Source organism: Nipponia nippon, unplaced genomic scaffold (assembly GCF_047370975.1).
Source record: "Nipponia nippon isolate SJK-2023a ecotype South Korea unplaced genomic scaffold, ASM4737097v1 scaffold_1, whole genome shotgun sequence".
NCBI lineage: Eukaryota > Metazoa > Chordata > Aves > Pelecaniformes > Threskiornithidae > Nipponia > Nipponia nippon.
The window spans coordinates 14,711,196-14,725,981 of record NW_028262290.1 but is presented as its reverse complement, the minus strand read 5'-3'; the positions used below and the strand labels follow the sequence as shown (position 1 = coordinate 14,725,981).

Below are 14,786 nucleotides of genomic sequence, written 5' to 3'. Positions count from 1 at the left end.
ATCGCCTAAGGCAGAGTGTGCTTCATCACGGGCAGTGTGGAAAGAGCAACAGTCAACAGAAACTCGGGCTGAGAAGCAGGAATAGATAGCAAAGGACTAGTAAGGAACAGCGTCTTAGGCTGAATCTCAGCTCTGAGGTGTTGCCTCCCAAAGGAGGAAAAAAAAAAGTGCCTGAGCATTCAGGGCTGGTTGCAGTGCAGAGTCAAAACGTCAGTTCAAGCCACAGCGGTTTAAGCAAACCTTTTTGATCTTGCAGCCAGACATCCGAGTACGTTAACAGATAGAGCTGGGGGACAGCTTAAGAAGCTGGCTTTTGCCACTTAGCTAGTAGGTGTTGTCTTCACACTTGAGATGTGGGTTAGAAAGCAGTTCCTTTTCAGCTCTTAGTCACCCTTCTCAACTGACTCACACCTCCCAGCCCGTGCACCAAGGTGGATACTACAAAAGCCCTGGACTACAACCTGGGCTAAACGTTCGATGTAGACACAGCTCAGGCTGAATGGGTTCATAACTGCTATCAGTTAAATGCAGAATGAAATAAAGAGAAAACAAACCAAAAAAGAACTACTGGAAATACATATGAAATCTTCAAAGATTAAGGTTTCAGCCAGTTTTACAGGTGCTTTTTGACAGGTAAATATTTTTGTGATGCTCAAAATTAGAAATTATTGCAAAGCTACTGAATATATGAAATAAGAGGAATTAGAAAATATTCCATGTGTAATAGATAAGTAGAGGGACTCGAGTGTCTAGAACAACTGGCATCACTGGCATTGGGTGGTGCAAAATGCTGGTTTAGCAGACCATGCTGTCAACCTCAGTTATTGGGTCTACTGGTCTGATGTGAATTTATGATCTTTTATCTTATTGAAGCTGTTTGTTTCCGTAAAATATTTAACTGTTCACCAGGAGCAAGCACTAAAACATGTACCCATCTCTTGGTCGTGCTTTAGCCGTCAGTCTGCACAGGAATCTTGCTGTCTCTGTCTGGCCCAGTGAGTGTTTGAACATTTAATACAAAATGGAAAAGCTGAGTAAGGACAGGTTTAGAAAGCCCCTCTCAGATTGTCTCTGCATATCTCAGGATCAAAATGCCTTTTTTTCTGCACTTCAGGTCACTATTATAACAATTACCAGGTCAGTGACGCAAGAAATGTAAGAATCTAAACAGATATGAGTCTCACTCTAGTGCTGAAATGTCGGACCGATTGTAATAAATTCCTCCTGTTATCTCACCATGGTGGCTTCTGCAGGAACTTGGATATTATAATAGAAAAAGAGAAGTTTAAAACATACCATTTTTTTTTTTCTGAAAACTTACTAACTTTTCCTGTGGTTTATCACAAGACTAAAATTAGCTTGGCCAGATGCATTCAGCCTGTTGAATCACACAAGCACTGATTCTTCTGACCGGTTCCTAGCAGACAACTTAAATTGTTCGAACTTAAGGCAGCAAATGAGCAGCAATGAATGTAATCTGTGCACTGCCAAGAATGGGAAACACTATTGTACGTAGCCTGAAAAGAGGAGGGGAGACTGGACAATACCTGGTAGTTCCTCTGGTTCCCCTTGCCAGGCCCCTACTGCTAAGGAAGTGAACCAGTTGAAACACAAAGACAAGTGAGCTCTCTTTGCAAATAAGCATGGGAATATAGAAAAAAACCAAACACTAATTTGTCGTGTCACAAGACCTACTTAAATGAAAGGCCAACTTAAAAGCCAAAAATCTATTTTGTACTTGTCTTCCTCAGTAAGAGAAGGACCAAGTATTTTTAAATTTGATGTTTACATAATGCTGGCTCTTATACAAAAGGTGTTCAGAAAAACAAAACTGTTACCTCATCGAACAGCTCACCTGCTAATGCCTTTTCTCCCTCAAGTGTTTCACCATCTTTTGCATGAGGGGATCAATGCCTTAATGATTTGTCTGTCATTTTCCTGTTTAAAAAGCTCTAGCCAGCACAGCAAGGGAAAGACAACCTTACGCGAGACTCAGGAACGATGCTGCAGGAGAAATGAAAAGTACACACATGAATATTGGTAATTTTTTCATGTGAACGCCTCATGCTAAAATAAGCTTGCAGAAAAATAATTAGTGAAACTAAAGAATTGATTTATCAAATCTCAGGTTTATTTATGAAGTCAAAATGTAGGCCGCTGATGCAATATTCTTTAAAGCAGTGAAAGCAATGTTCTTATTTCACTATGTAAACATTTAGCGTTTCACCACTTGGGCATTTACTCTGTGAGATAAGAAAGTTTATACAAATTAGTCGAATGTTTTCTAAAACCAGTACTCTAATACAATGTCCCTATTCATGCATGATGTTCCAAGGCATGACCTTGAGGGTTCAAATGTGTCTCCCAATACCTTACTGCATGCCAGAGAGCCTCCAGCGTCATCAGAAGTCACTGGAAGACACTTGAGCTTCCCCTCATGCCTGCGGTACCAACTCTGTACATTAAAAGCAAACAAGCTACAAACATGTTATTTTATGTACCTCATTGCTGCCTTTTGGCTGAAACGAGACCCTTTGGGGGTATGTTAATTAACCGGTTTTGGGTGACAGCAGGCTTGGAGTGACCGATACCCAATTCCCTCCTCTTAGGCACACTGTAACTGAAAGAAATGTCAGTGTGAGCATGTGGAACAAATTACAAATGGGATATCAGTGTGCAAAGGCAAACATGGCCATGTATAATCATTAAATAATTCAGTACAGGAAATTGCACTGGCCTGCGTTTTCCAAGTTGCAAGACTATGCAAGGAAAGATATGCATTTCAGGCTGCAGTTCCACAAGCACCCCGAGTCAAGCCGATAGCTTGTCGCTGCCCAAAAAGAGCTTCTTCCCCCCTTTTCTCTCCCTCTTCCTCCTCTTTTGTTCCTGCTCCAAGCTGCCCAGGCCCACTGCACCTCGGTGCCAGCTCTGGCGCTCGTTGGACCCTACAGCCATCTGCACAGCTCTGCTCACTGGCCCAAAAGAAACTCTCCACTTTCTGGTAGTCTTCTGCCTGCTTAGTGAATTGAATTGCAGCAAGCAGAGGTCCTAAAAGTGGGAAAACTCGCATAAGACACATTGCAGATTGTGCTGTCGGAGCCGAGAAGAACGGTGTATCCCCTTTTAGCAGCGGTGAACAGCTGAATCAGCCAAAGCCAGGTGATGGAGCCGAGGGCTTACCCAGAAATGGTCTGCAATGTACAATAACAGTCTCTTGAAATTGTCTTTCCTTCAATCATGTGATAAAGTGCTTGATAAAAATTGCTGTGTAAATTCTTTGCCCTGAAGATAAGGTCAGATGAGATGGTTGTTTCAATTCCCTTTTTGTTTCCAGCTCTGTGAATCTGTACTTTGTATGTTTGCAGTATGAGTGGAATTAGAGGGTGTTTGCAAGTATTCAGATTACGTGCATGTCTTCCAAATTTACAGCAAGCAAGCTCAAGCTACAGTGTTCACAGTCCTAAGGTGTCCTCTTTCCCTGGCCCATTCCACGAATGAAATGAAGGCAGATTCTGTTTTTTTCCCTTTGCCATGCATGGATCTCTAGTGCTCTTTGAGACCTGCGAAGGTGCTCATTACAACAGCTATACTGGGTTGAAACAATTTCTAGAACAGAGAATTTCCTGAGCTGGATGTGGCTGCTGTCTGCTTAGACTGTAGATTTCTTTTCCAAGTACTTGTCCTTTTTTTCCTTGATTCTGAGTCCATTCTTTTACATCCAGAGCCTCCTTTGGTAATAAATAGCGCAAGGCTACTATGGGCCATGCAAAGAATCACCTCCTTCCCGTTGTCTGCAGCCTGGTTACTAACAGATTCACTTGACTCCGTCTTAGTTCTTCTCTTGGTTCTGAAACCGTCACCTTGGTCCTGAATCGATGACAATATTGCAGACACTTAAGCACATGCAATTTCCATGCATGCAGAGTATGTGCGGGCAGAAATAAAGGCAATGAGTAGGCAATCAAGGTATATCTTAATTGCATGTGTTTCTAAATGAAAACCATGGTTGGACCACTGCAGAAGATGCCTCCGGGACTTTTTTTAAAAAAGGCTGGAGGTTTTTTCCCCCATCAAAAATGTTGACAAACAGTGCTCATGACCTTGCACTTTACTTGCCATTGCCAAGACTAAATGCTGAGAGAAGTGCTCCTGTGCCCTCGCAGGAATTCTGCATCCGCGGTCCCCTGCAGACAACGAGGTGGGGTGGGCAGGGGACCGATGTCTGAAAACAACCCCCGGGTAGCAGGTGAGCAGAAATCAGGACGGTGCGAGAGCAGCAGCGGGTTTGAGGGTGAAGATCCGGAGCGGTGGCTCCCTCTCTGCCCCCCGGCCCCGCGTCGCAGAGGACACCGGCCAGGGCACCCGGGCGGGCGGCAGCAGCGCCCACCCCGCCCGCCAGCCCGGCGCCCACCCGAGCCTTCCCCTGCCCGCAGCCCCGTCCTGCCGCCCCCCGCGGCGAAGGGAGGCGGCGGGGACCTTGCACCCGCGGGAGGGGAGTCCCGGGCGGGGAGTCCCGGGCACGGAGCCCGGCGCTCCCCCGTGCGCGGCCGCCTTCTGCCCCCTTCCCCGCCCCGGGGCCGGCGGCGAGGGGAGCGGCGGAACCGCGGCCCCTTCCCGCGGGGGCAGGCAGCGCCGACCCTGCCGTGTGACAGCCGGGGGGGGACGCTGCTGCCTCGGCTGCGGCGGCGGCTGCAGGCATGTGTTTCTCCGCCTGCCTGTGACACAATAACACGGGAAGCGGCGGGGGGGGGGGGGGGGGGGGGGGATGCGGGCCTGCCGAGGGGAGAAGTGCCCTGCCCCGCTCAGGTGAGCCGAGGCGGCGGGGGGAGGCTGCCGCTGCCCGCCCCTGCCTCCCGGTGCCAAGCTCTGCAGCCGCCGGGGCCGGGCGGGAGGCGGCCGCGGAGCTGCCGGGGGAGGCGGCGGGTCCCCGGTCCCCCCTCACCCGCGGTGCCGTGCCCGCAGGCCGGCGGCGATGGAGGAGGGCATGAGCAGCATGCAGCAGAAAGCGGCGGAGCTGGAGCACATGGCCGAGGTCCTGCTCACCGGCGAGCAGCTCCGGTAAGCGGTGCCTGCCCCCGAGCCTTGCCGGGGACGCGTAGCCGGGGGTCCGCAGCAGCTCCCCTGAAAGCGGGAGGGGGGGTCTGCGGGGCGGAGGGCGAGGGTCTCTCCCCTCGGGCTTTCCCTTGCACCGGAGCACCTGCCCTGCTTCCAGCGCGTCCCCGGGCTCCGGCCCCGCTTTCCGCAGCGAGGAGGAGGAGGAGGAGGAGGGGAGATGGCAGCCGGCGCTGCGAGCCCGGGGAGGTAAGCGACCCCCTCGGGGCTCTTCTGCCCTGGGCACCTTTGCTGCCCTGCGTGGGATAGGAGGCGTCCGGGGGAAAGGCTGCTGGATCCCTAAAGGGATCAGGCGATGCAGAAGGAGAGTTGCATCTTTACAGATGAAAAAAAAAAACAAACCCAAACAAACCTTGAGCAATAGCGTTTCAGCACTCCAGCGAGGAATCAGCAGAGCGCAGGGAGCCGCTCCTGCACCAGCCCGGTGTGCGCTCGGCTCCCGCAGCGGTGCGGGCGGTCACCCCGCAGAGGTGCTCCTTGTCCTGAGGGCTTGGGTTTGCTCTGCATCAGCTGGTCCCAGCAGATGGAAGGGGATCCCCGCTGTCAGCGCCAGTGGTAATTAACAGTGCGGTGTGACTGGAGTTGTGTGCAGCGCAGAAATCGTTAACAAAAATGCCTGACTCACTCAGTTAATTTTTAATTTCTGTGATGTATTTAGTGTGCCATCTGTACCCGTACACTACAGAGGAGGAAAAGAAATTTTAAGGCTTTCGTTTTGTTGATGGAACATCTTGGAATTCAGGAAGAAAAATCCTATCATTATTATGTGTTATATGTATAACTAGAATGAGATTGTGAAAAGATTTTCCCAGTAGTTTTTGCTTGAATTTTCTTTGAACTTTTTGCTCAAATGCCAGACAAACACTGAAAAATGGTAGAAATGTTGCTTGATTTGGGAGGTGCCGTCATTGCTGCTAGTGCAGACACTGACACTGTTACTGGTCGCGTTCACATGGTGAGCACCATTGACACCTTGTGATGCACACCAGTGATATCCATGTTTGGGGATTAAACGTTGCTTTGATGGTCTGGCTCCGGTACGCACCGGTGTCTGCTCCAAGCTTGAGATTCCTCCTCAAAGTAGCCTGAAGTGACACCTAGGGTGACAGGGCGCACTGGCATGCATGTTCTGCATGGTGGACTTAGTGCTGAGTTGTTCATCCAAGTCCCTGATAAGAATCCTGCTGTTCCTAATTTATCTCACTAGAAGTTGAAGATTCAAGGCTCATACAAAATTCTATTAAAATCACGTTAAGTCTTCCTGTGTACCTCATAGTTAAATATAAAAGCACAAGCTCTGCAACCTTTCCCTAAGGAGAAGATGGAGGAAACTTTAACAAATCTGGCTCCTAGAATCAGCTCACTAGTCTCACAATCAAGGATGACATTTGTCCTCTCATTTATTAAGGTAATGAAACACGATGCTATTTTTGGGCAGGGTGATCTACAGATACAAAAGAATTATTCCCCATCCCGTGAAGTTACCTATGGGCATTCCTTTGCAAATCTGTAGGAAGTGGCCTAGATCTCCTTGGACTGTGGTTTCATGAACAGCCCAGCCTGCACGATGTCTAGCTACTGCTGAGCGGGGAGATCGGCTCTCCCCAACCCTGTTCCTCCTCCCCACTCCCACTATGTAATCCCATCCACCCCCTCGTGCCTGCTCCTCTACTTCTCGCACTTCTCTGGAGCAGATCCAACGTGGCGATCCGGCGGGTAGGTTAGTTTTCTGATCTGCTGACTGCCAGAACCCACAGAAGATAAGTGGTGGGAACGTGGAGCCAGGAGCAAGAAGAGGAGGTAGTGGAGAAGTGAGATTTCCCATTTTGGCAGCAGGGAGCTGTTGGGTCAGCTGGAGCTGTCTTGTGAAACTGCACCCAAAATTGTCTCTTTTCCCCCAGTTATTTGTTCTGTTTCTCTGTCAGGATACTCTATGCAAAGGGTTAGTTTTCTTCAGTTTTCTGGACAATAAAAGCCACAAAATATGTGATAGAAAACTGGCTGGTAGACAAGTTTTAGCCAACCCTGCGTTTAAAGTTTCCCTTTTCCTGTCCAAGATCAATGTATAATTGTTAAGGCTAAATGAAAACGTGGAGGGTTTTCAGGATCAAAGACAGGCTATCTCAGCAGCCTTTGGGGCAGGCGAACAGATGATAGAGAAGGAGCACACACATGCACTCAAGGAACCGTACTGTACTCTATTCTTAGTGATGCTTACAGATGCAAGCTGAGCCCTCGGCGGGAGTGATGCAGTCGGACAGGTGACGACGTGTGGATCTGGGTGAAAGTGCATCTCAGCAAGTGTTGCATACTGCGAGATGAACACATAACTTCGGAGTAAAAGTGTAAAATGAAACTGTGAGCATGGTGTTGCTTGCACAGAACCAACCAAATGTAGGTATTTAAAGCACTCTTGTACTAGACTAAACAGCACGTGTGTCTAAACTCAGATACTTATGAGAGCTGCTTGATTTAAATTCCTTACGAAGTTCCTGTTGCCCGTCTCGCCTCAGCCTCACGTGTTGCCACGTAGCCCCCGTTCCTGTGGCCTGTTTGCTGCACATCCCTCCCTCTCTGGCAGGGGCCTCCTCATGCAGTGAGGGCTGAAGTCATCTGAGCAGTGCCTTGGTGAGCCTGGCTTTGCGCCCTGGCGGTGCCGGCGGTGGGGATGGAAGCCCTGTGCCCCCTTCCCAGGCAGGTGCACGCTGGCTAGAGGAGGGAAAGGAGGAGGCCAAAGAGTTTTTTGCTCCTCCTTGTTGCTGTGTCTCAGTTGCTTGTGGTCCGTGTTTCTCCTTTGCGAGGTGTGTGCTGTGTCTGCTGGCACCCGGGGAGCCGGCTGCTGGCACATGCTGGTGCTGGGCTTGCACCCACCGGCTTCGGTCATGAGCAGTTTGTGGGAGATGAGGCCATGATGTAAATCCTGGTCCAGAGGTGGGGTGATTTATGGAAAAAGAAACAGGACCTTGAGCTATATTTTAGCTAACATGGTAAATTTTTACATCCAGCAGTGTCCTCTGACTCTAACCCCAGTAACTGGCTGAGCGAATACCTAACTAACTCTTACTTTTGGTTAATGGGAACATACTTTTTAAAGTGAGGACTTCTGAAATTTTGCTCTTGATAGGCCTTTTAATTATCAAGCTGACAGCCATGAAACAAAGCAGAAGATCTCAGCAGTGTGGCACTTCAGGACAGACCTTTGGCAGCTTCTCGCTGCCATGCAGAAGACTAGGAAGAGCACAGCAAGAGCTGGGGTGGGCACGATCCAGCTGCGGGCTTTCCAGGCACCGACAGCCCTGCAAGGACAGGCTGCTTGGGCTCTGGCTGCCTGACAGCTCCAACCACCCAAAACCCCAGCTCTTCCCTCTGTTCTGCTGCAGCTTCAGAGACCCTATAGCTGTTTAGTGGTGAGCTCTTTATTTTGAGAATGACTGCAACAGAGCTGCCTTTAAAAGGCTCCACAAGTTACAAGTGATGACTATGGACCTGTCTCCTGTAGAAACTGCGAGCTGTGCTCGGGAGGATCACGGGGCCTTCAGCTCCCTCGGGACTGGGAGAGCCCTTCGCAGCCTCCACCCCGCTACGTCCCTGCCTGCAAACACCTGCCTGGGGCAGCCCCAGGGAAGCGAAGGTCCCTGAGCTCCCTCCATCTTGCTGGGTGTGCCTGAAGGAAGGTGTCACAGCCTTAGTGCTTTGGATAGTCATCGTTGGAAGCCTAATGATGGGGACATATAATGGCACTACCCAAGTCAGTAAGAGTTTTATTGGAAGCAGAGCAATTCCAAGCTCATTTCCCTCCTGGTCGAAGGCAACGGGTTGTGCCCATTTCAGCACTGTTTGGCAGAAGGTTTAAAATATCTCTGTCTGGGTTTGAGCATTAACTTAGAGCTGATCTTGCCTCTGGCAACTAAAAGCAGTTTCAATGGGCATGTTTTGATATACATGCTGGCTGTCTGTCTTACAAGTCAGGGGTGTCTGAAACCTTCCTTGTCTGCTAATTGTTTCTTGATGCCAGATTGTCACTGAAATCTGGTGTCTCTTCCAAGAGATCCTCATTTCTTGCAGAAAATGTGCCTAGTCTTTCAGGGTGTCTTCAGGCTTCAGTTGACCAAAAAATATCAAAAGAGCACTTATTTTTAATTTTTTTTTTTAAATCAGAAATTGCCAGGTGCAGTTCTCTCTAGTAGGTGTGACTTGAATGACATTTAATGTCTCTTCAGACTTTTGGATGCCTCTTTATCACCAGCCTTTACAAGAAGCAACACCTTTTGCGATTCACACTTCTGTTAAATACTTGAGTGAACAATTAGGAAACTTGTTGGTTGAGCCAGTGATTTTGATAGGATAGTTCTTATAATTCAGCATCGTCTTTCTTTCTGCTTAGGGAAATATGAAGCATGTTTCTTAGAGATTTTTCTTTCTTTCAGAAGAGACAAAATGCAAGATATGGTTCAACAGAAATTTGTTTGCCTTTTTATCAGAGTTTGTACGTGAGTTTCATTTACGTGGTAAACAGCTATACATTTTGAAGCTGCAAGAGAAAAGTCAAAACCAGTTTTCACTGGTCTTCCAAAGGTCTCACTTCAGGAAGATTATCCCTTTAAGAAAACTTCTTAATATATTGGAGTGCATAACTTTCAGAGTCATTAACTTCTGAAGGATGATAACAGCTACAGGTCCATAAATATTTTTCTTATTCTGAGCAATAAATAGTCAACCTTTTTCACAGTGGTAGGGTTCAAAAGTTCATTGGCATTCTAAGGTGCAAAGAACCCAGGGCACCGTAACAGTTTCTAGGGAAATTTTCTAGAGAAATGTAATCAAGAGAGCCTTAGCATTAATGTATTTCTATAATATAGAAATATATTAACCATATAGTTACATAATTTATTAAATGCTATCACTACATTTGAATGCATATTAACACTGTAGTGATGCACTACTACAGCTGTGTAAGTTTATACACTGAAAGGAAGGTAAGGATTTAAGATATAGAATTGTCTAGAGGTCAGTTCCGCTCAAGTCAGGTCCTGACTGATCTTCGGATATTAAACAAACGTATAGGCTGTTTTTAGAGACGGAATTCATTAAGATGAGATTTTGTAATCTGCCTAAGCCAATCCAATGTTGTACTTCCACCTCAAGGGATGATGTGTTTTTCTACCGCCTCCACCTTGTTCTTGCAACCTCCTGAGTTCCCCTCCAGTGGTTGCATTTCCCTTAGCCAAGAGCTACTGATTGGGCTCAAAACTAACCCTGAAAAAAATAGTTTTCAGTTGTCTCACTTGAGAAGGCTCTTGTCTGGTGACCTCTTCAGGGCAGATAGGACACAGGAGATTATATCATAGAATCATAGAACCATAGAATACCAGGTTGGAAGGGACCTCAAGGATCATCTGGTCCAACCTTTCTAGCACAATCTAGATGAGATGCGCCAGCACCATGTCCAGCTGAGTCTTAAACGTGTTCAGCGTAGAGGAGTCAACCACTTCCCTGGGGAGATTGTTCCAATGATTGACTGTTCTCATCATTGTGAAAAATTTACCTCTCGTGTCCAATCGGAATCTCCCTGGGAGGAACTTGTACCCGTTACCCCTTGTCCTCACCATGTGACTCCTTGTAAAAAGGGAGTCTCCATCTTCTTTGTAGCTCCCCTTTAAGCACTGGTACATGGTGATGAGATCACCTCTAAGCCTCCTTTTCTCAAGGCTGAACAAACCCAGCTCTCTCAGCCTAGCCTCACATGGCAGGCTTCCCAGACCCTTGATCATCTTGGTGGCCCTTCTCTGGACCCCTCCAGCCTGTCCACATCTTTTTTGTGTAACGGGAACCAGAACTGTACACGGTATTCCAGGGGTGGCCTGACAAGCACTGAGTAGAGTGGGATAATGACTTCTTTATCTCTGATGGTGATGCCCTTTTGGATGCAACCCAGCATCCTATTGGCCTTCTTGGCCGCAGCAGCACACTGTTCACTCGTGTTGAGCTTCCTGCCCACCAGGACCCCCAGGTCCCTTTCCACGGAGCTGCTCTCCGGCCAGGTGGATCCCAGTCTGAGCTGCACTCCTGGATTATGTTTTCCCAGGTGCAAGACCTTACACTTGTCCTTGTTAAACTTCCTAAGGTTCTTGTTAGCCCACTCTTCCAGCCTATCCAGATCTTCCTGCAGGGTGGCTCTCCCTTCCAGAGTGTCTACTTCCCTGCTCTATTTGGTGTCATCTGCAAACTTCATTAGCGTACACTCGATCCCATTATCCAGATGGCTTATGAAGGTATTGAATAGCGTTGGGCCCAATATCGATCCCTGGGGGATCCCACTTGTGACGGGTTGCCAGTTTGAAAAAGAGCCATTTACCCTTTGGGTGCAGCCTGTCAGCCAATTCCTCACCCACTGCACAGACCACTTGTCCAGGCCATAACGCATCAGTTTCTCCAGGAGGAGGCCACGGGGAACCGTACTGAAAGCCTTGGAGAAGTCCAAGTAGACAAATGTCAACTGTTCGCCCCATGTCAGCCGAGCAGGTCACTTTATCATAGAAGGCCACCAGATTTGTCAGGCACGATCATCAGATATCATCCGATCTCTGTGGAACAGAGTGCTCCGGAACTCTCTGTCCAAATAATTTCACTTTCATTGATTTGTTTTCCAAAATCAAGCAACGAAAAAATTGGCAATATCTTCTCTGTGAGGTTCCACCAGAGTAATACACTGAAAGAAAAGGTTTCAAAGTAAAGGTTGGTAAAGGTGCAAAATGAAGTGCTCTGAAATCAAGAAGTTCCCTGCTAACTCTACCCTACCACAACACTTTCAATTATGTATTTTAATTAATATAAATTATTTTAATTTTATAAAAAGCATGTGTTTCTCAAAGGTATATGTTCATTTTTTCTAGAATCTTTGGTACCTGATGCACCTTCTCATGTGTTTCAATCTTGCCCGTTTGTACTAATTTTAATGACATCAATTCCCATATATGTGTATAAAATATATGCATGCATAGATGATACATATATATATGTGTGTGTGTGTATATTTATATGATTCCTGGGCCAGGAATCTCAATTTCTCATGTCCTTCAGTAAAATTTGTGGCTATTCAACATTTCTAGAAACCAAGACGTAAGGCTTTTGTTTGCTCTGTTCTTTCCTTTAACCTATGCCTTTCAATAATTCAGTCATTCCCGTCAGCAGCTTTCCTCAAGCACAACTCAGAGATCAAGTAGTTAACAACGCATGTGCAAATAGCGATCGCTCTCTCGTTGTGTACACAAGAAGGTGGATGTTGTACGAGTGGTTTGTGCTGTATATTTTATGTATTCCATTCCGGGTGGAGTCAATCATTAACTTTTGTCTCAGGCTAGCAGAGATCAGCAGGCAAGCAAAGGATCCTGGATGTGTGTAGCATGTGCAAGAATATTTTTTATTTTACATTAGAGGAGCTGCCTGTGAACAGGTGAAGAAAACTGTTTTGATGATGATGCTCGTGCAGGGAAGGCAGAATTAATGTGCCAAAAGCAATCTAGCTTTGCATTTACTACACGATCCCTGCTCCTGGGGGGGCAGTGGCCATAGGCTGGCACCATGACAGAGAAGTCCTCCTACCACTTGTCATTATTATTTACTATTTGTGTAGCGATAGCGCCTAGGAATTTGAGCTATTTGTCAAGTCCCGGCAGGGGTAGGCACTTTATGCTCTGAAGAAAAATAAAGCCCTTGCAACACAAATCTTGGCTGCAATTGGTAGCGGTTTCTTGCAGCAGTAGTGGGCTCTGACCAGCGAGGGAGGGTCTGTGTGAAGCCGCCAAACTTGGGGAACTGAAGTGGGACTCTGTCGGGATTGGGATTTCTCATTTGGGAGGTCAGACACCAAGCCCAAAAGTGGCATCCGAAAAGCGCAGAGAAAAATACCACCGAAGTGTGGAGATGTGGAGGTGATACTGTGTGTGCCGCGGTGGGTGGGGAGCTCTGGGTACCGTGTTCAGGAAAGGATCTGCTCTTTTCTCTCTCCAAAGTCACATCTGTAGAGTGAGAGACCTGAAGCCACGAGGGAGGTCAACCAGCTTTCACTATGGAATAAATGGACAAGGACTAGGAAGGAATCTCTGCATCTCATTTTAATTGAAGTACTTCTTATATTTGTAGACTCTTGTACTTTCTGAAGTGTAAAACTTGAAGAATTTCAGTGCTTTCTGTGATGTAAAACTTAAGAAAGTGAAGAATAGTGTCACAGCAGCAAACATGAGCCTCTCTGCAGTCTGGACTTCTTCATCCCCATCACTAAGTGTCCAGGCACTGAGTGCTGGCTTGCGTGGTAGCTCTTGGCTTAGGGTCTGCTCTCAGAAACAGACATTCCCTCCTGAGGCTTTGGGCCCTTCTACCTTTCTTGCCACTTATTCTACTTTTTATTTTCGTAACCCTTGTATTGTGGTTGTGTTAACTCTTTTGCCTCTTTCTTCCTGGCAGAGCAGGCTTATGTGAGTCCTTTTGCTAACTGAAAGAGAGTTTTTTCCTGTGTTCAAGGCCAGGGCTGAATACAGTCATCTCCTCAACGTAAGCTTTTGTGAGAAGAGATTAAACTGATGAAGAACTGGCAAAGAGGATGAAAGGCTGGGTAAGACGCAAGAGCTAAGCAGGTTTGGTTCGTGTACCTGGTCCCTGAAGAAAAGCTGCATCGAGGTTCTAAAGGTTAATAAAGGCAGAAACTGCAAAGCTTCAGGTCTCAGCAGAACCACTGGCATTTGTTGAGTGAAGGATCCACTTCACATGTTAGTCATGGGTTGTTTTTTTTTTTTTTCTTAAGCAAGAGCAGGACATATGAATCATATACTTTAAACAATTTTGGTGTATAAACCACTGGAATTAAATCCAGCTTAAACCTGTTGGAACACAGGCTCACAAGGATCCTTAGTTACACTGATTCGACTAAGACTATTATAATAGAATGGAGAGACAGATTTACAAAGGCAGTTTGCCTCCAGTAGCTAGCAGAAGGAAAGCTGAGCAGGGATTTTTAATCAATTTCATGAATATCAAAAACAGTCATGACTTTTAATTTTTAAAATTTTTTTTAACTGTTTGGAGATTTGACCTTTCCCTTGAATCCCACATTTTTCCTGTGGCCTTAAGGAGAAATGACTGTATGGTGAATATGCTTTTGTTCCTTGCAGCAGAAAGAATAAAACTGAACTCAGAGTTAAAGAAAAAGAAAATATTTAAACCTACACTGCCAGGAGAGTGCTATATAGCAGGAGCGGAAATAAAATAATGTGTAATCTTGCTCCTTTATTGTTTGAAAACTCTGAAGCATTGAGTTGCGTGGAAGCATGGAGAAAGGGAAAAGATAACCCACAGACTGTGTCACAGGCTCACTCAGCTCTAGAGAAACTTGTGAAGCCAAAGGAGCCTGCTCAGGCAGTGATCATCAGCAGGCCTGCTTCTGTTACATCTAGTTCTTTGCCTCTCAGCTGGGCTCTTCCTCATGGTACAGCTACACAGGGATCCGGGTATGCCTGGAGCTAGAGAAGTGGAGAGGGGCTAATAGTTTGGATGGCTAAAACTTCGAGCTGGTACTGCCACTGAAAGCAATGGTCCTCTCTATTGTACACACACTGACATAGGGGTTTCTGCCTCCTGGTTCCCTCCTCTGTGCTTCCCCTTCTCTGGACTGGCTTAAG

At 46.9% G+C, this 14,786-nt stretch overlaps 2 protein-coding genes across 5 annotated transcripts in view; one reads left to right on the top strand and one right to left on the bottom strand.

Moving 5' to 3' along the window:
* Nucleotides 1–5,683, bottom strand: part of DSCC1 (DNA replication and sister chromatid cohesion 1) — a 28,639-nt gene extending 22,956 nt beyond the window's left edge. Inside the window, exon 1 of the mRNA XM_087747077.1 lies at nucleotides 5,465–5,683. The gene's annotated coding sequence lies outside the window, so the exon portion shown is untranslated. The remainder of the gene's footprint in view (nucleotides 1–5,464) is intronic.
* Nucleotides 4,762–14,786, top strand: part of DEPTOR (DEP domain containing MTOR interacting protein) — a 75,423-nt gene continuing 65,398 nt past the window's right edge. For all 4 annotated transcript variants that reach the window (XM_087747034.1, XM_087747041.1, XM_087747049.1 and 1 more), the window contains exons 1-2: nucleotides 4,762–4,806; nucleotides 4,963–5,058. In XM_087747034.1, coding sequence (XP_087603160.1) covers nucleotides 4,766–4,806; nucleotides 4,963–5,058 — 137 coding nt within the window. In that variant the 5' untranslated portion in view covers nucleotides 4,762–4,765. The remainder of the gene's footprint in view (nucleotides 4,807–4,962; nucleotides 5,059–14,786) is intronic.